General features: G+C 41.4%; 1 protein-coding gene across 1 annotated transcript in view; it reads left to right on the top strand.

The window, feature by feature from the left end:
- Positions 1 to 25,083, top strand: part of kcnn3 (potassium intermediate/small conductance calcium-activated channel, subfamily N, member 3) — a 44,834-nt gene that overhangs the window by 2,990 nt on the left and 16,761 nt on the right. Inside the window, 4 exon segments of the mRNA XM_068736060.1 lie at positions 11,043 to 11,138; positions 22,291 to 22,587; positions 23,629 to 23,750; positions 24,882 to 25,023. Of these exon segments, the coding sequence (XP_068592161.1) occupies positions 11,043 to 11,138; positions 22,291 to 22,587; positions 23,629 to 23,750; positions 24,882 to 25,023 (657 nt within the window).

Here is a 25,083-nt window from a genome sequence, read left to right as displayed (position 1 = left end):
TGATGTAATACAGCGATGCAAAGGACATGGGGGGCAGATTATCAGTAGGAGGCCAGGATCTCATTTGTCTGTGTAATGGGAGGTGTAATAAGCTGAATCGGCCCCTGGCTGCTGTTGTCTGTTTTATTTTTTGTGTGTGTGTGTGCGCATGTGTGTGTGCAACATTGGCTCAGTGAGCCATGAGCTCACCTTCCTGATGCAGACATACTTCTGCCTTCGTTCCATCCCTTCTCTCTGTCCGACATGTCACAGAGCTTTGGTTTTCTTTAGCTAATAAGGTGGAAACATTACTTCCACTCCCAGCTTGTCTTGCATGGATCACTGACCATGTGCAGGAGGGTATGGGATCATGTGAGAGCACAGGTTCACAGGTAGCCTATGAGAACAGGCCTGCTGGGTGTGTCTCCTTTCTATCCCCCTCCTCCTCTGTTTGTAGTCTCCAGTTGATACCTGGTTTATCTCTGTTATTGTCATATTTATCTCTGTTATTTGCCGGCTGTGTCTCCCCTTTTTCTCTTTGCCTCTGTTTCCCACTCATTTATGAAAACCTTAGTTTTAGAGGCTATCTTTTTTTATTAATGAAAATTCATGGTCGGAATTTCTTTCTCTCATGCCCTCCTTGTCTCTTTTCTTCCTTTTTTCTTGACGTATTCTCCTCCCTGAAGGAGACGGCGGACTTTCTACGCTCTCTGTCTTTTCTTTTTCAATTCTACGCCTGTCTCTTTATCCTGCTTTCTTCCTTTCTTTCTTTCATTATTCTCGGCACTTTCTCTCTCCCTCTGCTCCACTGCTCTTCCAGTGGGCGTCAAACTGGGGGAGTGTGATCGGAAGAGAGAAGCGGCTGGGCGAGAAATGAAAGGAGAAATGAAAGGCTGTAGAAGAAGAGAAAAAAGGAAAGGCGATAATGAAAAGCATGATTTAGCTTCTTAAGCTACAACCAATGCCCTCCTTTTCTGAATCGGGCAGCATATGTCTGTCAATGAGAAATGATGGACAGCTGTGAATTCAAGCAGGGCGGCCACTGTGTTTGCCAGTGCTCTCACTCTATATTGGTTAGTCAATGTTTATTAAGGAATCTAGTTCAGAACAGAAAGTTGGAGTTGAGGAAGAATAGTATGTTAATATCTTCGCACCTCATTGTCTCCCGTCAGGGTTGAGAGTTAAGAATGCCTCTGCAAATCCTAATCAAAATTCATTTCTAAATGCTGAGTGCCAAGTTATATATTTCTTTCTTTTTTATGGTTTGCAGTTTTGGGTTGACTCCAGCAGATACTGGAGTTCTATCAGACAGTTCAAGCCCTCACTTAGATAATTGAGGTGGAAAGAAGCCCGCTGGTTGTTGTGAAAAATGGATATCGAGATTGTGCGGATGAAAGAGAGAACGGAATAGGAGATAGATGGGAGGAGGGCAGAGAGGAAAGTGGAGAGGTTCATGCAGTGCTTTCAACCAGTCTAGGGGGGAGGACTTGAAGGATTTCTCGTATTGATTATTGATTATCACTCACCCACACATGCACTGTCTACCATACAAAATGGCATATTGGATGCTGGCTTTCAGATGTTTGTGTGTTTGTGTATCAGGGACTTGCGGTCAGGGGAGGCAGGAGAGCCTCACCTGTCATTATGAAAAGTAAAAAACAAATTGATAAAATAAAATAAAAATTAATATTTCTCTACTGATCTGTGCTACAAAAGTAATTTCTGTATGATTCCAAGCAGGGGCGTCGTTAGGCCTATTTTAGGGGGCGGAAGCCCCCCTAAAATATTCTTCAGCCCCCCCAAATATTTGTCATTATTGGCTTTAAAAAAAAAAAATCTTTTTTTTTAATTTTATTTTGGTGATTTCATTAAATTAAACTATTGTTTCTCACATGGACAAGTTATTTATAACTCTAACATGCTACATATGTGCGTGCGTTCTGGTTTGTATGTTTTCTCTTCAAAGTACAATCCAACAGCCCATCATCATACTGATAATATAGCCCGGGCACTAGGACCTTGGGGAGGCTGCTCCGCTGGCTTTCTCACTCTGCCAAGTAACGTCTCTCGTCAACGACAGCCAGGATTATAGCCAAGGAGTTTAGCTGAAAGTAAATGATGCACGGAGTGAAATTGTAAGTACAGGTAGTTACAGAATGTGTTTATCTGTAGTTGTTAACGATTGTTACCTGCTTACATTTAGGTTTACTTGAGGCAAATGAAAGGGAATATTGTAGTGGGCTATGTTAACACTAAGCTAGCTAGCTAGCTATTTGTTAGAAACTGTCTCCAGTGAGCAAGAGTGTGAAGGAGCCAATTCAAAATACAAGAAATAACTGTCGACATCTCTCTATTCTTTGCATTAATATAACTCTCTAGTATTTCGAAACAATAATATCAGTCTCTATAGAATGTTGTTGTTTATAATCAGTTAATGGTATATTTGACACTGAAGTAGTTCATCTTTATCTCAGTGATAGTGTCCAAATGAGCATAAAATATCACTGGTATGTAAAAACTACACAACAACAAAACAGATGTAAATGTTGATCAACATCTTATTCCCTTCTGCTCATAACAAAACAAGTAAACAACTCAAAAGTTGACACTGTCAGGTCCATTCTCTATCCATTGTGTGCGGTCCCTTTTAAGAATTAGGATTTGGGAGTGACGCAGATATGAAAGCTAGTTTATCCATCTTTCCTTTACAAGCAGGAAAATTATTTCTCCCTCTTTATTTGAGAAAAGTTCATATTTGTGTTGTCAAATTTCACTATGACCCTGAATTCTGTCTCTTGTGTTATCATATACTGAATGCAAGCAAAACTACAGAGCAAAATCACACTCTTTCTGATGGAACCAATCTATGAACTGTCTGAAACAATGGATATCCGCGGCCCCAAATGGGCCCCCCCAAAAAAAATTGCCAAACATGCCTCTCTCCTTAGGGCTAAGCCCCCCCCTTTCTTTGAATCCTAGAAACGTCCCTGATTCCAAGCATTTTTATAATCAAAATCGCTGAATTAGCGCATGTCCTGTTCAAACAGAGAGGAGACACGCAAGGTGAGGCAGCGATGAGCTGAGCCTCACCTCAGATTGTGAATCCCTCACTAACTGGGTTGAGCGCATGCCTTTTGCTTTCTCATTGTTTGTCACCACTGTAATATCTGTAGACATTTTATTATATTTTGCTTTGACCACAACAATGTAATATTCAATATCTAAGCTTAAAAATGTCTCAAAAAACAAGAGAATATTACCAAATCAACAGCAATTCAACATCGGACAGGTAAAGTAACCTTTTATGTGTTTGTTGTTCTCTTTATACATCGGTGGTTGTTACACAGATTATAACGGAATCTCACGATTTTCTCGGTGGCGCCCGCGAGCGCTCTGCTTCTGAAACGCTCCCGGTGGGGCAGATTGCGGCGCACACGCTCCCGGTGGAATCAAATATGTACCTTGTGTGTGTGTGTGTGTGTGTGTGTGTGTGTGTGTGTGTGTGTGTGTGTGTGTGTGTGTGTGTGTGTAAAGAATGCTGATATGAAAAACAACCAGTAGTCAATGTGCAAGCTGCCAATTGAATGGTGATTTAACCTACTCTATTGGGTTCATATATTTGCAAATCTGATTTATCTAGTGTGCTGTCAGTGCCTCACCAGCCACAAACCTCACCGCGCACACACACACACACACACACACACACTGTGTGTGGGTGTAAAATCACGTTTCTACTAAACTAGCTACTCTATCTTCCTCCAAAAAGTAGAGATGAAGAATGGAACTAAACAGGGTGGGTTGGATTGTGCGTGTGCGTGCTATGAAGGATAAGGTGAGAGAGGTTAACCGAGGAGGACGTGATGTTTGTGACTGTGGGTATAGTAAGCATATGTATAATCATTTTCAGAAACAGATTTCAATCCCGGTCAGCACATACTGTAGCGGAAATGTTCCATTCATTGTATTATAGCTTCTATCTTCAGTTATTATTCTGTCTGATTCCAAGTCCATCATCAAGGCCACTTTTGAGATCAGCATGATACGTTTTGATGCAGATAAAAACTGCTTTTATGTCTGTATATTAAGCAGTGGTGGAAAGTAACTAAGCCATTTACTCGCGTACTGCCCTGAAGTACAATTGTGACGATTCGTGCTGCTTTAGACGTAATATTAAACTTTTTTTGTGCTGCTATAGTAACACGTTACTTTTCAGATTCAAGATTTTACCTGAAAAACCTGATGAAGTTTGTAATAGACAATGAAACTGTTATTGATTAAATGCCCAACAGGATATATAGTAGTTAAAGCTCCACCTCAACCAGTCACAATACTTACACATTGATGCATCCTATTAACAATCTATTGATATAATGAATAATAATATATCATTCACAGAGGCTAGATCAACACTTTCACTTTGATACTTTAAGGACATTTTCTTCCTAATACTTTTGTACATTTACTTAAGTAAGATTTTGCTTGTGAAGGAGTATTTTTGTGATAATTTCTGCTCAAATAAAGGATCTTAGTACTTCTTCCACCATTGGTATTCAGCGCTCCAGGCAGTGGCAGCAAATTATTGTACTGTAAATGTCCAATCACAGTTGTTGAGCCACAATAGATTATGCAGAGAGAATATTGGATTATTGATAATTCATGATGTGAAATAATTTGCTTTGCAGAATTGTGAGTTTTCCTACGAAAAGCATCTACGACTATCTAGAGACATGTACTGAGAGGTTCTATATACTGTACATCTTCAGAGTGTCAAGCATCACATTGTGTTTTTAACTTTACATTTTCTTTTCATGATCAGTGTCACCCAGGATTTTGACACTTAAAATGTTAACAGCAGTATGAGGACACTTCCTCTTAAAAGCACTTTTATGACTTTCTACTATTGATTTTATTAAGAACAGGTTAAAGGGGAGGGAGTTCCGGTCTTATATCTGTCTCTATCTGAGAATAACTGAGGCCTTTGGACACCTCGGACCTGTCAGATCAATAGATCATTCATAGAAGCCCATGTGGCTCCTTGGGGCCCCGGCTCTACACAATGTTTCAGGCCTGCAATGGAACATAGCTATTCTGAGGGAACGCACAGCTGTTGTCAACTTCACCTGTCACACTGTCAATGCACACACTTGAAACCTCAACTTACAGGACATGCATTGTGTGTGTGTGTGACAAGCAGAGGGATGCGGTATCATGTGTGAGCGTGTGCCCACTTCTCACCACGAGCATCGACGATTTCACAGATTAGCAGCAGTGCTCGCTTCCGTTCTCCCTTTTCCTTTCTTCCTTCTTCTCACTCAAGGGGAGTGTTATTGTTTCTCCCCTGGCGAGTTTCACATACGACTCCATTTCCCCAAGGGGAAATTGCCATCTCAGCAGGCTTACAATATCTTCCACAGTCCACTTCTGCTACCTCCGTGTCTTCCTCCCCGCCCTTGCTGCCCTATATATGACATTTCTTACAGACATTTACTGGGGACCTTTTCTAGACCTTTCTCTGTGAGGCCACTTACAATGGTCGCATGCTGCTGTACATGAAGATCATCAGGGAATTAAACTCACCAACTGCCACCATATTCTCTGAAGGAGCTATCAGCCATCTCAGCGCTTCTACATCGCTCTCCCCCTCCTCTCTTCCACTTCCTCCACTCTTCCACCTCCTCCACTCCACTCTCCCTTCATCTTTTAGATCACAGGCTTCTAAGGGACGGTAGATCCCACAGGTCTTGCTACTAACGGGTACAAATGTCTTTCAGCGTAACAAGGCTAGGCTACCTCTCTCTGTATGTGTGAGCGTGTTGGTAGACATGGGTGTGGTAGAACTCGCAGCATCCGCCAGTATCCATGGCATCCATGTCCGTATACGTTATCTCCTCTGTGTATACACACCTATAAAGTATATGTATTGAGCTCTGCCATATTGCTACTCATGGATGCACCTGCTAGTGTGTTTGCGTGTGTGTGCATTCACCTCTCCCTTTGTCTGGATTTAATTGAGAGTGTGTGTGTGTGTGTGTGTGTGTGTGTGTGTGTGTGTGTGTGTGTGTGTGTGTGTGTGTGTGTGTGTGTGTGTGTGTGTGTGTGTTTATCCTGGTAAGGTGACATGGCTCCTCTGTCTACTGCCTGTTTCCCTGGAGACTGATTGCAGGAAGGCATCGCTCTGACAGGGAGAGACCCCCAAGGCTAACTCATTACAACACGCTCACACACACACATACATCCACCTTCAAAGGCGTTACCAACACATGTAGAGAGCAACTTATCACTATGTGAGTAATGTGTTGGTAAGCAACGTATATTTGCTCTCACATCTGAGTCAATAAGGTGAAGGTGGGGACTATTGGGAAAAGCCCTCAACTAGAGTGTGTGTGTGTGTGTGTGTGTGTGTGTGTGTGTGTGAGAGAGAGAGAGAGAGTGAGAGAGACACGATTGAACTAAAGAAGCTCAAAAAAGCTCATTATCTCTGCATGCTGTCCACCAAGCCATTGATCAATACACACTTATCACACACTTATGCACAGCTGGACAAAAAAAGAGGGGAATACACACACACACACACACCCACATTCAACCATACATAATGTCACAGTAAGCCTTGCTGTTTCTGTCTTAATCTAGAGTTCAATGCAGGTGCTTAACTGCTGCAGCATTTCTAGTTACTAGAAACTAATGGACCCTTGCCAGCCAATTATAATCAAGAATTTTCCGTGGTCATGCTATAAAAAGAACAGAAATGAACAAAACAGCAAGCATGTGCGCATATGTCTCCATCACAGTCGAGTCATTCACTATATAGGCAGAGTAAGTGAAGTGGAAACAGGTGTAAACTAAATGCTCTTGACAGTGTGATGTGCAGAACTGAGAAAAAAAACACTGAGCGGCCAACAGACGGCTGGAGGTACAAGTAGTGAGAGAGAGTAAACTCCAAGCAAATCACATTTCAGCTCACCAGTGTGACTGTGTGTTCAAACAGATACGCTGCTGAAATACAAGTCTGCATTTTTCTCATTAGCACAACAATGTTGGCTTCCTTTGCACCTAGTTTGCTTCAGTGAGTACAAATGAGATGTTAGCAGAGGAGAAACGGACCAAGACAGGGAAAGAGTGGAGAGCCAAAACTAGGAACTGAATTTGAATCATTTATTTCCGAATATGAAATGTTTAATTTGAATAATTGCATTGAAAACTGAATCTGAATAGCACAATTTGATTACATAGAATACATATTTCTGCCAATAGCAGTGACCCATAACTACATTGATATGAGCAGCAAATGAACAGCACTTACTTAATACCTTCCATTAATGCCATTAAGGCCATAGAGAATCTGCAGAGACCCTAAATAGATACAGTTACACACTAACGCACTCTATTTTCCAGGAGGCTGACTTACAATATATATTCATGAACCCAAAATGCAATGTAGATTCTGCTTAATAATGTCATGAAGGAAAGGCTGAGTAATATGTGTTTAAACTCAGAGTGCACTCTCAGATTAAGAGGGTGTTTGGCGATGAATACTTATCAGCAGAAATATCAGATCTGAGATGCTGCAGTCTTAAGGTTTCTCAACTCTCCTCTTGAGGACAGCAGGCTTAGTGATCTTGAGAATGAATGCACTTAGTTTTTTTTTGTGTATTATATTCTGCAGTTCAAAACATAGTCCTTGATCTGATATAAACCAAAGTACTAAATGCAGCTAGTTTTAAGCTTGAAAAATTAGTCAAACTAAAGGTCTTTAGAAATGTATTACAGTTATCATATACGAACTTGTGCATTTAACCCATCATCAGCTTATTGGGAGCAGTGGGCTGCTGAGAAGCGCCCAGGGACACTTCGGCACAAGACATGTAGCAGCCAAGGATCGAACCCCCAACCTTGCGGTTGCTGGACAACCCTCGCTACCCATTGAGCCACACCCGCCCCTTTACTCACCAGGGTGTTTTTTTTTTTAATGCAATTAATGCGCATGTCAATGTATTTGCTGTTTTTTCATGAATACTTTTAATGCAGAACGCAAATATTATGCGGCAAAAAAAGCGGCATTGTTTTCCAAAAGAGGTCAATTCTTCCTGAGCTTTTTAACTGCAAATAAATGCTTCAACCAATCGCATCAGAGTATAACTATAGAATACATCATGCAATCTTAATCCCAAACTATGTGATTTAGGAATTGTGTGACTGAAAGAATATTTCTTATTATAAGGATAACCTATCTTACATAGGGCAGGTGACCCAAAATGTTGGTCAAAAACCTGCTGTATTTGGCAGGTGTTAGGTGCTAATTTCGGCAGACGGCAAACTTTTTTGCCGTCTTGGTAAAGGTAGTGTATACCATATCCATTTTTACCTTTCACAATAAAAGCCCGAGACATATATTATTAACAGGCGGGTATTCTGTATTTTTGTGTCTTTTATTTGTCACGCTCGCTTGTGTGAAGGCCTGATATGTTTTGCTTTACTGCTGATTCCTGACATTTTGCATCTGTGTGCAGAATCTATTTCACCATATATTCAACAGGTTGAAAGAGCTTTTGAAACTGAACATTGACACCAACCTACTCAATTAGAAATTAGGAAATGACACCCGAAACCTGGTGAACTAGGACAAAATCCAATCTCTGGTAAAAGCCAACATCGGTCTAACTCTAATTCATCCTTGTTTATGACAAATTGATACATTAAACAAAGAGAAAACAATGTAGGTTTACCTGAGGTGTATGTAGTTATTTATTAGTTCTTGTTCCTCTTTTCTCAAAAATTGAAAGGATAAGTCTATATTTTTCTTGTCATTCTTCTTCAGCCACATTCTCCAGGCTCCTCCATTGCCCTTTTCCTTCCATCCACCAGATGTCCTCGGACTTTCACTCCTTTCCCTCTCACCTGACACACACACACACACACACACACACACACACACACACACACACACACACACACACCTGCTTCTAATTCCCTCATCTGCTCTGACTGGCTTCCCTGCTCCCCACCTACCTCCTCAGCTGCATCACCCAATCATGCACCTGTTTTCCATTCCGGATGATAAGATCCAAATACCCGTTCCTTTGTTCCTTGTCAGTTTCCTGTTGCCTGTCTGCCTGTCGGATCTACACTTGAACTCTTCATACCTGTAAGCCCATCCATACTCTTGTTTCCCCATTATTCATACTGCTGCCTCCTCTACTGTCTGCATTTAGGTCCAATCCCTGTTACCTCATACACCAGCAGTGACATTAACAATCATTGCCTGTGTTGCCAACGCCTGATATATCTTATTCCTCTGTGCCATAGAGCCTAAAACTATTAACCTACACATCCATGAGCCACACTGTTGAACTGGGTTCCTTCATACACATTCTGCTGTAGCTACTAACAACAGTGCCAAAGTCATATTAATCCACTGCTGAAAATAGTCCCCAACAGATTACGGTTAACTCCTGTTTGATCAACGTTAGCTCAAATCTACAGTGACCAGCTGTCTGAGGAAATTACTTGTTTCAATAAAAGTTTTTTTGTTGTTGTTGTTGTTTTGGTGTTATATAGGATAAAGAGTGTTGTATATTTATCAAAAGCATGCTATCATGATCTGCAGCCATGCTAACAGTACAGTAAACTGTACTTAATCACAACAGTGATTTAAGCTAAATGCTCACATCAGCATGTTAACATGATCCCAATGGTATTGATTGCATGTTGATGCTGGCAGGTGTAATGTTAGTTTTGAAAAGTAATTGGTCATACACAATATTGGACAAACAGAAATGTTGATTTGATAATTGCCCTAGATGAAAGGTCAGGAGATGCATTTTTTACAATTCATCCTTTGCGGACCATGAAAACCTGTACCAAATTCCATGGCAATCATTCCAATCATATTTCATTTAAAATAAAGAAAACAAGGAAAGTCGAGGGATCACCAAAGTCAGTAGGATTCGTCCTGTGTGGAACATAAACGTGTGTAGAAATGCATGACATGACATGCATGACAATCAATCCAATAGTTGTCGAGATATTTCAGTCTGGACCAAAGTGGTGGACCAACATACTGACCCACCCACCGACCGACAGACGGACTGACATTGCGATCCCTAGAGAGCCAGAGCCAAGCTACCGGCATGGTTAACAAGGTTGCCTGATGCATGACAATTATGGATGAGGTGAAAGCAAAGAATGGCTGAAGCGGCATAACATTTCCTTATTTTTGTTGGTATACCAATGTGTATCAGAAGCCATTATTTAATATACTCCATGGCTACTTACCAACAAAATAGGCTTTGTTAAAATAGCTATTTTCACAGCTTTTAACATGTTTAAGTTACTCAGGCTTAATTTTCTTTCATTAATTCCCATTTAGTTGACACACAACCAAACATGCGCTAACCATTGAAAATATATTCTGAAATGAACACATTAACTCACTAGAGAACAGCTAACAAAACAATTTAATCAGTTTCCTTTTGCTGTATTATCTCTATTTCTTGAATTAGATTAAGTGTGTGCAGTTATGTTTCTTGTGTAAATGTCTTTGTGTCGGCCTATATGTGCGAGCACATGCGTAGGATAAGGCTTTGCTGTGCTCTGAGTGTGTGAGGTGAGGTGAGGGGGTTAAAGAAGCCACTGAAGTGCTATGAGTTGTATTGATCGGAAGTTCCCCAGTGCATTGATTATAATCCCTCTGAACCAGACAAGCTAAGGATTTAAAGCTCGGCTGCAGTGATATTGAAGGGTGGAATACTTCCAGTCTACTTCTGCTCAGCATTTAGAAGTCTGTTTTGTAAATGTTAGTTCTTATTGTCTATGCTGAGGCAGTGCTGCTATGGTACATCTACCATTTTAGCAGAGGAGTGACAGAGGACGTAGTGACATCTGGGACTCTCTCCAAGTTGAACCTTGACTTGTGACAGAATGTGTGTGGGATCTGACATAAATGTTTTTTGTCATCGTAGTCTGAATATTAAAACAACCATAATTACAAAATTGACCTTAAATGTATATTATGTTTGTGCTGCTTGGTCCTAAGAATCTGTTTGTCAATTTTCTCTCTACAGAGCTCCATGTATTCTCTGGCCCTGAAGTGTCTGATCAGCCTGTCCACAGTCATTCTGCTGGGCCTCATCATAGCCTACCATGCTCGGGAAGTTCAGGTAAAACACATACAGTACATCCACAGGCAGACATACTCGTAGGCCTATATATATACTGACACAAACTAACTCACAGTCTTGCTTTGCTGAGACTTTGAGAATCAATACTACACTCATGTCTGTGAGTATGACTAGAAGCAGGGGTGAACGGCTATTCTGACTAAATCTGCCTTTCAGCACCTGTGAAGCTCACTAATTAACATGTTTTATATCTTGTTTGTTTCATTCGTATAAAAAGTTTAGGTATGCTAGAAGGTATTGCTAGTCTCAGAACAATCTGTGGCTTTACAAAGGGTTATGACTATTTCAAGACTACAGGAAGTGACAGCAGCTAGCCAGGAATTAGTTAATGCACTTTAAAACTACAACTTTTCGCAAAGCTTTAGAGATTGCTGGTAGGAAGACTTTGGTTGCGTTCCAAATCGCATAGTTTTTATTTTTACATTTAGTATGCACTGCAACTGCCCTTACAAAGTACGTACTGTTGCATGCAGTATGCATATAGTTGGGACATCTTTCATAACATTGCACCTTGAACTTTGATGCTCTTGCTTGTATATCCGGAGGCTCCAAGTAGGTCTATCTGCGGGTGCACAGTACAACAGAACGCCAACTACATGATACACTCTCGAAACGGTCCCGGTTTGGTAGTTTTAGGCAGAAAAACTACTTGGTTAGGTAAACAATATGGTTTGGGTTGGAATAAGTACATTAATCCCAGAAGTTATCTCACAGGGTGTGTCTTGTAGTGAAGTGGATGTGCCGTGTAGCCTGCGAGACTGCAGATAGACCGTAGATAGAGTCAATGAGCTGTCATCAGGGTGTAATCTGTCTGCTCTCTCAGTTGATGTGACGTATCTTCCGCTACGCAGAGGACTGTGGATCAGAAAAGCCAGGAAATCATGCTGGCTTGCATACTGCAAATGCGATTGGATGCAATAGGACATCCTGGTATTTTTGGCATAGTGCTTTTGACAAACTCTGTATTGGGACATACTAAACCTTTTTTCTGGCATACTAAATTGTATGGTAGTATTGATATTGGAACCCACCATACGTTACCTTTGGAGAGAGCCAAGCTAGCTGCTTTGTGCTAAGCTAACGCATTGTTGGTTGTAGCTTCATATTTGAGGGAGGGATATGAGAGTGCTATCAATCTTCTTATCTAACTCTTGGCAAGAAAGCATATTTCCCAAAATAACGAATGCTTCTTTAATGCCTTCACCTTTTTTGTTTAGAAGTGTTTTTTTTTTTTTTTTTTTCAAATATTCAAGCAGAGGCACATCTGAGCTCTGTCCACAGTACATTATGTTGCTGTCCCTCAGGGACCCAGGTGTGTGTTGGCTCCAGCCAATTAATGCCTTTAATGAGGGTCTTAGTGGGATTGACAAAACAGTCTGCATGGCTTAGCATCGAGTAGATACGCATTGAATTGTTAAATATACACTCAGGCAATAACAACCCTGTCATTCAGCAGATGAATCGAAGCATAAACAGAAAAACACACACGCAAGGCACACAAACACACATAGCAGCAACCTCTTGTACGGCTGAAACAATCAATCAGAAATGCTTTCATGCTTCTTGATATCTGTTTTGCTGTTTGTCATTTCACTAATATAATGGTACCACGGTCATTTAGCCGGGGTTTTCATCTGAAGCCATTTGCAATCTATGCACATTGACTATTTATGGGAGCCTTGCGGGAGTCGGACCCAATGAGTGCCCCCACACCAGCTATTACTCCCACCAGCTAAACCACTGAGCAACACTCATCCATCTCACCACATATTAGTTTAATGCTGGGACTTTTTTTTCATTACATCACAGATTGGATGTTGCTGGAAATGTCTATTACAGTTCCAGTTGTGATGGAGATTCTGATGCATTCTGCTCTGAGGTTTAGGCTCTCCGTCTGTGGATCAATAACTAGATGGCCATTGCTTATTCACTGACATACACAGGGGCTGATAGACAATCCGTCTGTAATGGGCAGCCGCTGTGTAATAAGATTCAAGATGATGCGAGTGTATGTGTATATTGTTCAGCCTTCATTGATAAAAGAGCCCTCTTTTCTGCTCACAAGTTTGATGTCACAATCACATACAGTCAGTCCTCCTCCCACACACACTGTGGCTGCCACATGTGACAGGCACACTAACACCGTCAGGATAAGAACAAATTAATACTGTAAGGCGGACAGAGGAAGAGAAAAAAGATCTTCAGTTGATAACATTGAGAAATCGTTCCTTTTGATTGAATGAGGGTAGGAGTTAGGGTAGGCGGGCTGTGGAGGTATGGGGGGGGATTGTAGCAAGGAGGTGATGTTGTTGACTTTAAGTAAGGATGATAAGAATGTAAAAGCATTTTTACCGTTTTGGCCGTAATTTCTATTGGTCATGATAACACTCTACTCCCAAAAATTGCTGAAATCTGGGAACACACTGACATTGTAGATAATTTAGGTTTCAACCACTTTATGTCAGACCAAAGTTGAGCACACCTGAAATGCTGCTAATAGTTCCTCCAATGCTCAATGGGTTTGGAAGTTGAAACAGGAAGTTTGATACATCTTAAAGTTTCTTTTTTTTTTTACTAAATATATATTTATCTAATTTAATACAATGTTATGATTACCAATAGGAATGAAAAAAAGAACTAGGGTATAGTAAACTGAAATTAATAGAGGGCCCATAGAGCAAGCGCACTAGTGTTTCCTTTAACCCCGCCTCCCAGCCCTCAGTCCAGCCCTGTTCTCGGGCTTATTCACATGAACGGAGAAATATAAAAATAACTCTGGATTCAGCTATTAGTACATTTTACAACTTCAAGACCTAATGCTTTGAGTATACGGGCCATTCAACGGGCTGAGTTACAGACGTCTCTTTCCCAATGTAAGTCTATAGGAGAAACTCTTTTTTGGCCCAATTGCATCACATGACGGACCTGGAAATTGTAATTCCACACCGTTTGGCCTCATCCTAGACTGCATGCTTTCATATATGTAGGCTACACCTACACCCATACACGTGTTTCATTAAATGCATGTTCGTTTTATTATTCAGTACCTGCCTGCTGTTTGCTTTGGCTATATACTGTACATGAGCAGCATAAGAAGTTTGTCTCTGCCTTTTATTGTTGGATGCTTCAAACAGAAACACACACCAGGAGAAGTAACGCTGTGCGAAATGAAAGGCATTGTTCAATAAAGATCTCATTCTCAGATTATGACACACTCTGCTGGAGCATTTTACCCAGCATGTAACAGGATATCACACGCACGCACAAACATATGCACGTGCGTGTGCACACACACACACACATGTGTACAGACTACATTTGCAAAGAAGACGCTAGAGATCAGATTGATGTTATCGGGTTTAGCTGGCATTTATACCACCTTTCTCTCTCTCTCACTGATATCCATTTCTCTCTCCTTCCTCATGTCTTTTATCTCACAGTACTTTCTGTTTACCACCATCAGTGTGCTTCTCTTTTTCTTTCTTTTTTCTTTCTTTCTCCTGCTGCTTCTTCGTCATTATCCGATTAGATCTGTCTCCTTTCTCTTCTACCGGGCCTCAATTAAATTTTGTTGTTGAGTTTCACATCCTTTCTTCCTGACTCCTCTCCTGCCTCGTTACTCAGCATTCAGCTTCTCACCTGTACCCTTCTCCTGTTGTGCTTTAAACTTGCCTGCTTTTCTCTCCATCTAAAAACCCACACTGTCCTTTTATCTTTTCCCTCTCTTCCGTCTCTCGCATCTTTCTTCTCTGCCTTAATTTCTCTCCTCTTCCTCCTCTCTTTTCATTTTCACTGTCTCTTCTAATTTGTCAGGGGACAACTCAAACCAAATGTGCTCAAAAATCTAGACTGTAGTGAATTCATTGTTAATCATCACAGATTACAGCCTTATTCACTGCCATCAAAGAAAATAATTCTATATATAATTCTATATATAGAAAATTGTTGTCAGTATAAACTAAATGCTGTAACCGAAATAAACGTAAAGCAAAAGTGTGTCTAATTTATATGGTTTTGTTACAGTGAAAAATGACAGGGAGCTGAGATATTTTCTGTTGAAATACCCAAATGTTAAATTTTGTCGTGTTCCAACATTTTACTGCCTCTGATTCTTATCAAATTTGATAAAGCCTGTCACGTTTTCTCTGTTGTTCTCACTTACTTCTTTGAGCAAACTAATCTCAACAATCGTCCTTAAACTTGTACAACATGCAGCCGGGGTTCTGACTGTAAGAAAAAGACATCATCCCTAAAATTACCATCTCTTCATCATATATTACCAATTTATCAGATTGTATCTGTGTATCAGTGCAGATGGGTCTGAGACCCTTTACTATATTATCTGTAAAAAAATATTACAATTTTGTGGATACATCATGTATTTACAATTCCATTCAATACAATAATGATACATGAATTATAGATGTTTTAGTGTTTCATAATAGGAATTTTCCAAGACATGCAAATTGGTGAAATGCTGATACTAAAGGACAAAGCTTAAAGTAAAAAAAAAGGAATGTACTTTCTCGTCCTCTATCCTAAATATAATAAAATAAGCATGTATTTGTCCTGATAATATCTCAAACCTTGACAAAAATGTACATTTCTCAAGTGCTTGTTCAGATAGTTGCTGTTCCGGCTGGTATTTCCAGCTCTGCCGTGTAATTTGCATAAAAGCACAAGATTGGACTGCAAGTGGCCATCAGCTATGCTGTGGCTCGGAAAAAAGTTCTGACATTTTATTTGAAAGCAAGTCTAGAAGTCTATAATTAGTCATTTCAGTTCTGGACAGAACAGTTTGTTCCTACACATCTACAGGTTCAGATGATTATAATCTGCTTATAAGCAGCATAAGATCTTTATAGGTTATATTAAGATTTCTTCAGAGAACAATGAGTTGCACAAGTTTAACTGAACTCATCTGGTCCTCAAAGGGGAACACACGTCAACATATGTTAACACGTGTTGGGGAGTACATTTGTAACAGTATAAAGCTTTGTGTGGCTCCAGAGGGAGCTGCATGAAGTCTGCCTCAGGTGATGTCACTTGAGTCAGTGTCGGTTGAGTCCAGCTCCTTGTCTCTGCTTGAGGCTCAAGGCTACATTAGCCGCTAATAGCATAACACCCAAACCTCTGAACTGTTGGCTTTCAAGTTGCATTGTGGGTAATGTGGGTGCCAGGTTTGAATATATGCTTGAAAACAATAGTCCTTAAATATATATTCACAAGTGTTTTGAGACAGATAAACTTTAACCAGACAAGATACAATATCTTTTCTCTGCATAAGATTTTTTTTTAAACATTATAGAAACACTGACGGTACATCCATTGTCGTTACAGTCATGATTGTAGTAACTTGAACAGTGTTACCATGGCAACAATACCATATTCCTGCTGGACTGTGATAAATCATTTTGTACCTTCGGAATCTATTTGAGAATTTTTTTCTTACAACATCTTACAGAAATCTTGAGGAGGAAACTTGTGTGCTCTGTTGCCTGGCTCACTGGACACTGGTCATTGAAATAAGCACTGAATAAAATTTAAATAGATTTACAAATGTGCTTAACCACCATAGCTCCTTAACTCTGATCAACATCAATCAGTTTCATGTGATTTTGTAATCATAGTTTCATCACCGCACTTTAATTTTATTTCTTACCTTTTGAGTTTTAACCTTACTTTCTATTTGCTTCTTTGTAAGATTGCTTCACTGATTCTTTGTTGCTGTGTTTAGACACCAGATGACAAATTGAGACAATTATCTTACAGATATTATTAGAGTTTGAGATTGTTATCACCACCATGAACTCAGGAGGCTTTTTGAGAGAGCTGTGATTGACTGTCCAATCTGTCCAACCACACACCATTAGTTTGAGTTAACATTGTACCCGAGTGAATAAGATTGGTCAGGAATAATGGAGTCTGAGGGTTGAAATATCATTGGTCTATGATGAACCAAGAAAAACACTCTAAAGACAGCTGTAATAATGAACCACAGTTTCCAAGTGGCCCTTTGGTTAATCAGAAGGATACATTATGAATAGGACCAAAACTGTCAGGTATCACAAAACGACAGACAAGAACCCAATAGCACGACACAGAAAACAGTTCAGGTGTAGAAACCGGGTTTAATAACCAGCAGATGTCAAACCAGGTAGTAACCCGCGTGGCAAACAAATCCAGTGGGAGCAGGCAAAAGAGAAGGTCCAAAGTCCAAAAAGGCAGGTCAATACACGGATAATCAGGATCAGAATCGGAATGACAGGTTGCTGGATAGCAAGGGAAACACACTAGACAATCTGGCAGAGAACTGAGGGAAATGGGCCGGTACATATACACTGAGGGGCTGATTGCTGATGAGGAGCAGGTGAGTATGGAGGTGGGGCAGGCCAGGTGAAATTAAATCAGCAATTAGTGCAGAGCGGGGGGGAGTGGCAGATTCTGAAATGACATGAGAGTTAGTGTGGCAAAACAGGAGACAGACAAATGAAAAACTAAAGCCTGGCTGAAGTTGTGACAAAAACCAAGCTAAATGTTATCTGCAGATAGCTTTCATGTGTTTTGTGTAGCATCTACGGATGTCCATTCACGCACATTCATGTGATTGATGTTCTGATCTGTTGAGTATGCCACTAATCTGCCATCTCGCCAGTGGCCTTCTCTTTATTTCTTCACACACACACGCACACATTTTCCACATTTCCTACAACAAGAAACTGAACGAAAAAGATGCTTTTTAAGATCATAAACTTGCAAGAGATTCAGATTTGAAAGGCAAAAATTGAATTGTTGTTGAAACTAATCAAATAGAAACTCAGAGAGTGTGTGAGAAACGGATATTTCTCCAGTCCATTAGTGCACTTTAAGCATTGGTGAACTTTGTTATTCAGTTACTTTTAAAGGATTTTAGAAGCAGTTCATTCATCAGGAAGACACCAGCTTGGCACTCACAGCCACTCAAGGCAGGCAGATGGTATTAGGAAAATAAAGTGAGCGCTAGTTTTCTAAAAAAGGATTGTCTTCTTTAAAGTGAACCTGCAGTCCTAAGACATACTTGGACGGACATTTCATGATGTCATGTTCTGCAGACTCTGCATAATGTACATCCGCCCTGGGAACTGTAATGGAATAGAAAATGAGAGTGAGGTATAAACCACAGCATCCTCCTTAGACTGTAAACATGAAAGAAGGATTTCACCCGCTCATTTCAAAGAAATATTTTCACATGCCATTTGTGTCTTACCAGCCTCTGGCCATTTTTAGAAACGGTTTGTTTTTCGTATTTGCACTGAATGAAGGAGATTCCTGGTCTCGAGACACCACTGGTGGAATCCTTTCTTCACTCTCTCTTAGTTGCTATTTTTAGACTTTCTAGTAGCAAGCTAGGCAACATCGCTTATGCACGAACCAAAACAGTGAACCTTTCCATATCTCTCACACTTTCCAACACTTCCTTTTCACTTCCATGACACCCTCTCTTCGTCCTTTCCTCTGTTGTCTGCGTAGAAACAGTCCCGAGGGTGTTCCCACAGAGCTGCAATTACAGTCAAGGAAAGCGTGTTACCCTCTCTGCATATTTGCGTATATCTGGGTGTGTGAATCTGTGCTTGTGTGTGTGTGTGTGTGTGTGTGTGTGTGTTTAGCTCGTCCCAGTTATTTTCTGCCTGCTCCAGGAATTTCCATGCTGTAGGACCCAAACATTTCCCAGAGGTGTGTCTATGTGTGTTAAAGTATACGTGCATGCTTTTCAGTGTTCCCTCTGTCACCGTGTTCTTCAGTGATTAGAGCCGTCTCCATCTCAGACTGAGGTTTAGTTTTTTTTTTCCCCCCATGAGAAATGCCGCTTTGAGGCTGATTTGCCTGCATCTACGCCTTTTTTGAGAGCTCGACAGGGCCGTCTGGATGTGTGTATGCACGTGATGTGTGTGTGCCTGTGTGTAAAATAGTGTGCCTTTGCATGTCTCGCTTGCTCGCTTGGCAGAGACTGGCCAGCACTGTGTCTGGTTCCGTGATGAGCGGCATCTGCAATCAGGGACATAACACGATTACCGAGGTACGATGGCCGCAGGCTCTGGAAGGGGTCGAGGCATGGGTGGATGGATGGAAGGAAGGCTGGAGGGGAAAGATAGGGGGGTGACAAGTCCATCCGGCAGGTTGCAGATGTAGAAGTAGGGGACACTTGAGGTGGAGAGTCTTCTCTTAGATGTCACACCTTCACCTGTGAGAAGACCTCAACCTATCTTTGGTGCTGTCATTTTCATACATTTATACTTTTCCTTTTTTTTGCCTCCAGTGGCCTGCTTTTTGTTTGTCTTTTCCTCTTACTGTTTTTGCCCTCCTTCCGTCTTGTCCGCTTTCTGTTGCCTTTCCTTGGCCCTCTGCCCTGTGATGCCACGTTTTGTTAAAATTAAGAAAATAACAGAAGATTTACCATGATCTTGTTAATTTTCCCTGTGGGCTTGTTCTTTATGTCCCAGTTTATTTAGCTTTGCTGTTCTCTGACCTTCTTCCCTTTTCTCTCATGAAAAAGTTTGTGTTTGAACTCCCTCTCTCACACACACACACACACACACACACACACACACACACACACACACACAGATAGATAGATAGATAGATAGATAGATAGATAGATAGATAGATAGATACATACATACATACATACATACATACATACATACATAGACAATCCCTACCTACTTTTCCTCTTCTCATCCGCTCCACCCTCATTCCCTCCCTCTGTCCTAGTCATGTGGGGCCAGTGGCACTCACTCACTCCCATTGACAGATGACTTTCCTAATGGAATTTAATTATTTATCCCTTCCTCGTGGCGATTTAGCCAGGAAAAGACCAACAGCAGGAGCGCGAGGGAGGACAGGACAGGAGGGGACGGGAGGGAGGAGGAAGGGAGAGCCGCTCATTTCCTTCAGTGGCAAGAAACTGGATCACCTCTGTTTTGATTTGGAGACATGTCATTCAGAGAGAGGAGGACGGGGAGTGAGGGAGGAAAAACAGGGAGGAGAAAAAGAGAGACAGGACGGGATGAATAATGACTGATTTGCAGACAAAAAGCAATGATCTGATGTATGAATGAATATACATGTGTGATGTCCTACTCTCAAACAAGCACACACACAAACTCATTTTTATCACTTAGGAGGACACTGCTAAGTACTCTGATATATTTATCCATAAAACAAGTGGCTTACCTCATGGTAACCAGCATTTTGTCCCCAAATAGAACGTGAGTCCCTGCAATCTCACTGTGCGACTAGTTTATGTCCCCAAAATGTGACTCTACACACACACACACACACACACACACACACACACACATAAACCTTTGCAAGTGTTAGACAACCTGTCTGTGCTTTCCTCTCTGTACCTCTTCACTCACTGCCACACACCTCTCCCTCTTACTCCCAGATCTCCTTTTTCTATCTTCTTGCCTCATCTCTCACTGCATTTCTCTCTTTTTGACTTCTTTTCTCTCTCTCTCTCTCTCTCTCTCTCTCTCTCTCTCTCGCTGGGGATCCTAATTAAGCTTGGCTGCTCTTTGATGTTGTCGCCTTGGCAACAGTCACCATGACAAGGCTGGGTCTGCACACTCTTTCTCAAACTCACTCAGGCATACACAAATACACACAAGTACAGTACACACACACACACACACGCACACGCACACATGAAATCATTAAAGAATACGGGCAGCGTTTGACCCTCGGTTCAAATGACGGCTTACACAATGACTCGGGCGTGTGCGTAGGATACACATGCTGATTACGTGTGGTACAACAGCAGAACCAGGGAAACACTCACTTCCTGCTGAGCTAGATAAACATAATAGATGAAACATGCAGTGTGTGTATCCAAAGATGGTTGAGGAAGTGGCAGAGCTTCAGTCCGCCTTTCCTCTGACAGCGACTAGTTGGCTGTGACACAGAGCGGCTGGCTGTCATGCCCGCTTGTTCTAACGTTTGACCTGTGATCGTAGTTTTTTGTTTTCCAAAATAAATGTTTGTGTGGGCTAAAAGCCCTCGAGATGAATCATGTGGTAAAGAGCAATTGTTAGCACCGGCTGTTTGTCGAGGCAGCAGCATCTGGTAAACTCTGCTGATTTACAGCAGGGGAGTTCCTCATTTCTCTCACTGTGCCCAGGCCTTTCTTTTTAGGATGTTGTGCTTCTCTTTCTGTCTTTAATCTGTATTGTCCACTGCAAGAATCTCCACTGAAGACATTTTTATTCATAATTGAGACCTAAACATTTTATTATATTTTAATAATAGCATTTTCACTGCTAAATTGAAATCCAATCCCGTTTCCATTGTAAACCAAACAGTCAAGAATATAGTACAATCAAGTTCTTCTTCTTCTTCTTGGTTTATATGAGGCATCATGTTTTCTATCCAGATATGAATATCTAGAAAATCCTTAAAACAATTTCTGTGTGCAAGATCATCATTATTCTACTGCCCTAGCAAAAATACTGACATTTCCTGAAATTTACTGACTTCCTACCTTTATCTCCTCATTTCCTCTGCTCTTCATCCATCTCTTTCCACCGCCTTCTCCTCCCCCCCCAGTTCCTGTCAGCACCGTAAGGAGGATCGCCCCTGTAATGAAACCTTGCTCTTATCACTTCCCTATAACAGCAGCTTTGACAACAATATCAAGAGTAACCACAGCAATTACGAACACAAAACATCAACATACAGGGACGGAAAACTGCAATTAAAGTAACAATGTGAGGCACGTGGAAGAAATAAAGTGGTCTTGTTTTTGTTCGTTTTTTAAATATTGTGATTGTTATCATTAGGAGCCTGTTTTGCCGCTTCAGATGACTTTGCTCTCATTTTAGTGAGACTTGTAGGGTACATGAAAATGAGCCAAATCACTGTGTAGAGACTGAATAGATTACTGATTAGATGGATGGTGTTTTACATCTCAGGAAAGAGACATTTACTCTAAATTGCTGCTTGTTCCTTTATTCAAAAGATCAGTCAGCTGTACTGATGAGTGGACTGTGCCAGCAGAGGATCATGATGAAAAGTTTACACAGTGGCGCATTAAAACATATGTAACTCCTTTCCTCTTTTAACTCTCCTCATGTCCTTCCTGTCCTCGCAGCTGTTTGTCATCGATAACGGAGCTGACGACTGGCGCATCGCCATGACCATGGAGAGGGTTCTGCTGATCGCTCTGGAGCTGCTGGTGTCTGCGGTGCATCCAGTGCCAGGGGACTTTAAGTTTCAGTGGCGGGCGCGGCTGGCCTTCTCGTACGCGCCGTCGCAGGCCGAGGCTGACCTAGACATGGTGTTGAGCGTGCCCATGTTCCTGCGCCTCTACCTCATCGCCAGAGTCATGCTCCTGCACAGCAAACTCTTCACAGACGCCTCCTCCAGGAGTATAGGCGCCCTAAATAAGGTCAGAAGGGTTTAGTGCTTGCAGGTGTGTGTATGTCCACAGTGCATTTAAAGTGGTTGTCAAAGCTTTTGCGAGAGAGAGAGGCGAGGGGGGTTGTAAAGGTACTACGGTCAAGAGCTCTATCCTCAGAATGAAATCTGTGTCCACCATGTCCCTTTCATTCTTGGCCTCTCTCTAACAAGTCCTTCCTTCTGTCCTTCTAGTCACCTAGCATCTAGCAGTTCAAATGCCCTTCCTCTCCATTGTTATCGCTGTAGATGGAGACTTAGATGTAAGCTGTGGTGGATCTTTTTATAATACAATGTGAGATGGGAGCATGAAATGAGAACAAGATATTGCGTACGGTTCAAATGGAGCATGAAAAGGAGTCAAATGAGATTGTAATACGAGTGCGGAGAAATGTGTGCAAGCCGTGCAATAAATGATTGTTGCCACGTTTGTAATGACTTTAAACGATAAACACATTATTGTAGAATCAGGAAGAAGGGATGTAGCGTGTGGTGGCAAATTTGCAAAATGCAAGACAGAGGAGGACGGCGGGAGAGATGGAGTAGATTTTCGGTGGGTAATTTAGCAGGTTGTGAGTGTATCTGTGATGGCACTATTCTGACCCTTAGGTTACAGTGCTGTGGAGGAGGTGAAGCTGCCACTGAAGTGCAGCTCTAGCATGGCAACTCATTTATCAGCTGTTTAACCCTTCCAGGGCTCCACCGTTGCTCTCAGATCATCCATCTGCCAGAAGTTGATGACAAATGAGCCACGGATAAAAACTACACTGAAAAAGGCCAATTACTCAAAGACACTGTATAGCTTGACCCGAGTCAGAGGGCGTGCCCTGATCTTTACTCCAATTACAGTGGAGATTCTCAGAGAGCTGCCGCTATCAAAAGCTACTCGGAAAACTAATTAGTAAAACACCAAGTCTGGGTGGGAAACGGTGAACAGGATGAGGATTCAGAGCTACGCAGTAAAAAATGTGTATAACATTGTCATCTATCAGCTCTGCTACACTGAGTGTGTGTCCTTGTGTGTGTATTGCAGGTGCATTTTAACACACGGTTTGTAATGAAAACCCTCATGACTATCTGCCCCGGGACGGTGCTGCTGGTCTTCAGCATCTCTCTGTGGATCATCGCTGCCTGGACCGTACGAGTGTGTGAGAGGTCAGTTGCGAAGCTGGTTCGATTGGATTTGTTGTGTTTATTCATCGTGTGTGTGCATGAGACGGAGTGACAGACTGACGGGCTGTGATTGGACGAGGAATTCAACTGAGCAATTCAATTGGCAATTGGCAGGAAATATAATCTCGGACATGTGTGCAACATGATCCATCTTTAGACTTCAGTTTATGGGGCTTTCTCGTCAGTTGTACACTTAATTTGATCCAGGCGATGGAGTTGTTACTTTGTATGTCAATTTTGTAATATAATTGTGTCCTGAAAGACAACACTTTATTTTAGCCCCCGCATTCGGCATTTATAAACAGTATGCAACGCTACATTTTTTAGCACTCTATGACAGATATAAAGACATTTCTATAACTTCTCCTATTAATACCTGGTGTATAAATATATGAATGAATGAATGATAATTGTCTCACTGTTATTAAGGAACACTGTTTCCAACTGGAAATCAAATTAAAGATTAAAGAAGACATTCAAGATTTATAATCAGATTTTATAAATGATGCATTATTATTGATGTAACATCAAGTGTAAAACATAAAGTGACCATCCCTTTTGTGAGTTTAAACGCTTTTGGAGATAATCATGGAAATATGGAGAAATGTCAGTTGGTTAATTAACTTGATTAGATGCATCGTTGCCCAGCAAGCTGGAAGCCTTTGTTTGGTCTACATCCAAGTTTAATTGGCATTTCCTCTCCAAACCAAATTATCAAAGGAAGAATCATATGACTCAATTAAACTGCTACAAACATGGTGCAAAAATGTGAATTTAGAGTGTTCCTCTTTAGGCTAGAAAATAGAGCGCTCAGAGCAAATGTCCCTATTGCCAACATCCAAGGCCAAAATTTTATGTTTCTAGTCTTTGTTTCAGATCTGCACCACATGTGGTTGCTATGGCAACAGTGTTGCGCACAGGGTGCAGGAATGACGGCGGCAAGAGCTGCCGTTTATGTGTTGTGTTTAACAACAAAAAAGGTCACGTGTTTGAGGTTTGACGCCCACATTTGCAGACATGACCAGTGGGCCAGTGATGTTGTTATTATTCTTTATTTATATATTTTACTATTGACTGACTTTATCCTCCGAACACGGACGGTGTTACCTTTAGGTATCATGATGCCCAGGATGTGACCAGTAACTTCCTGGGAGCCATGTGGCTCATCTCCATCACTTTCTTGTCCATCGGCTATGGAGACATGGTTCCTCACACCTACTGTGGCAAAGGAGTCTGTCTGCTCACAGGAATTATGGTCAGTACATTTCCTTTCTCCCCCCCCCCCCCCCCTTCCTCTTGGCGCTGTCCTTGCCTC

This window comes from Cebidichthys violaceus, unplaced genomic scaffold (genome assembly GCF_023349555.1).
Source record: "Cebidichthys violaceus isolate CVI_PGR_0920_01 unplaced genomic scaffold, fCebVio1.0.p SCAF_7, whole genome shotgun sequence".
Classification (NCBI taxonomy): domain Eukaryota; kingdom Metazoa; phylum Chordata; class Actinopteri; order Perciformes; family Stichaeidae; genus Cebidichthys; species Cebidichthys violaceus.
Note: the sequence above shows the minus strand (reverse complement) of the source record. Positions and strands in the feature narration are given on the sequence as shown.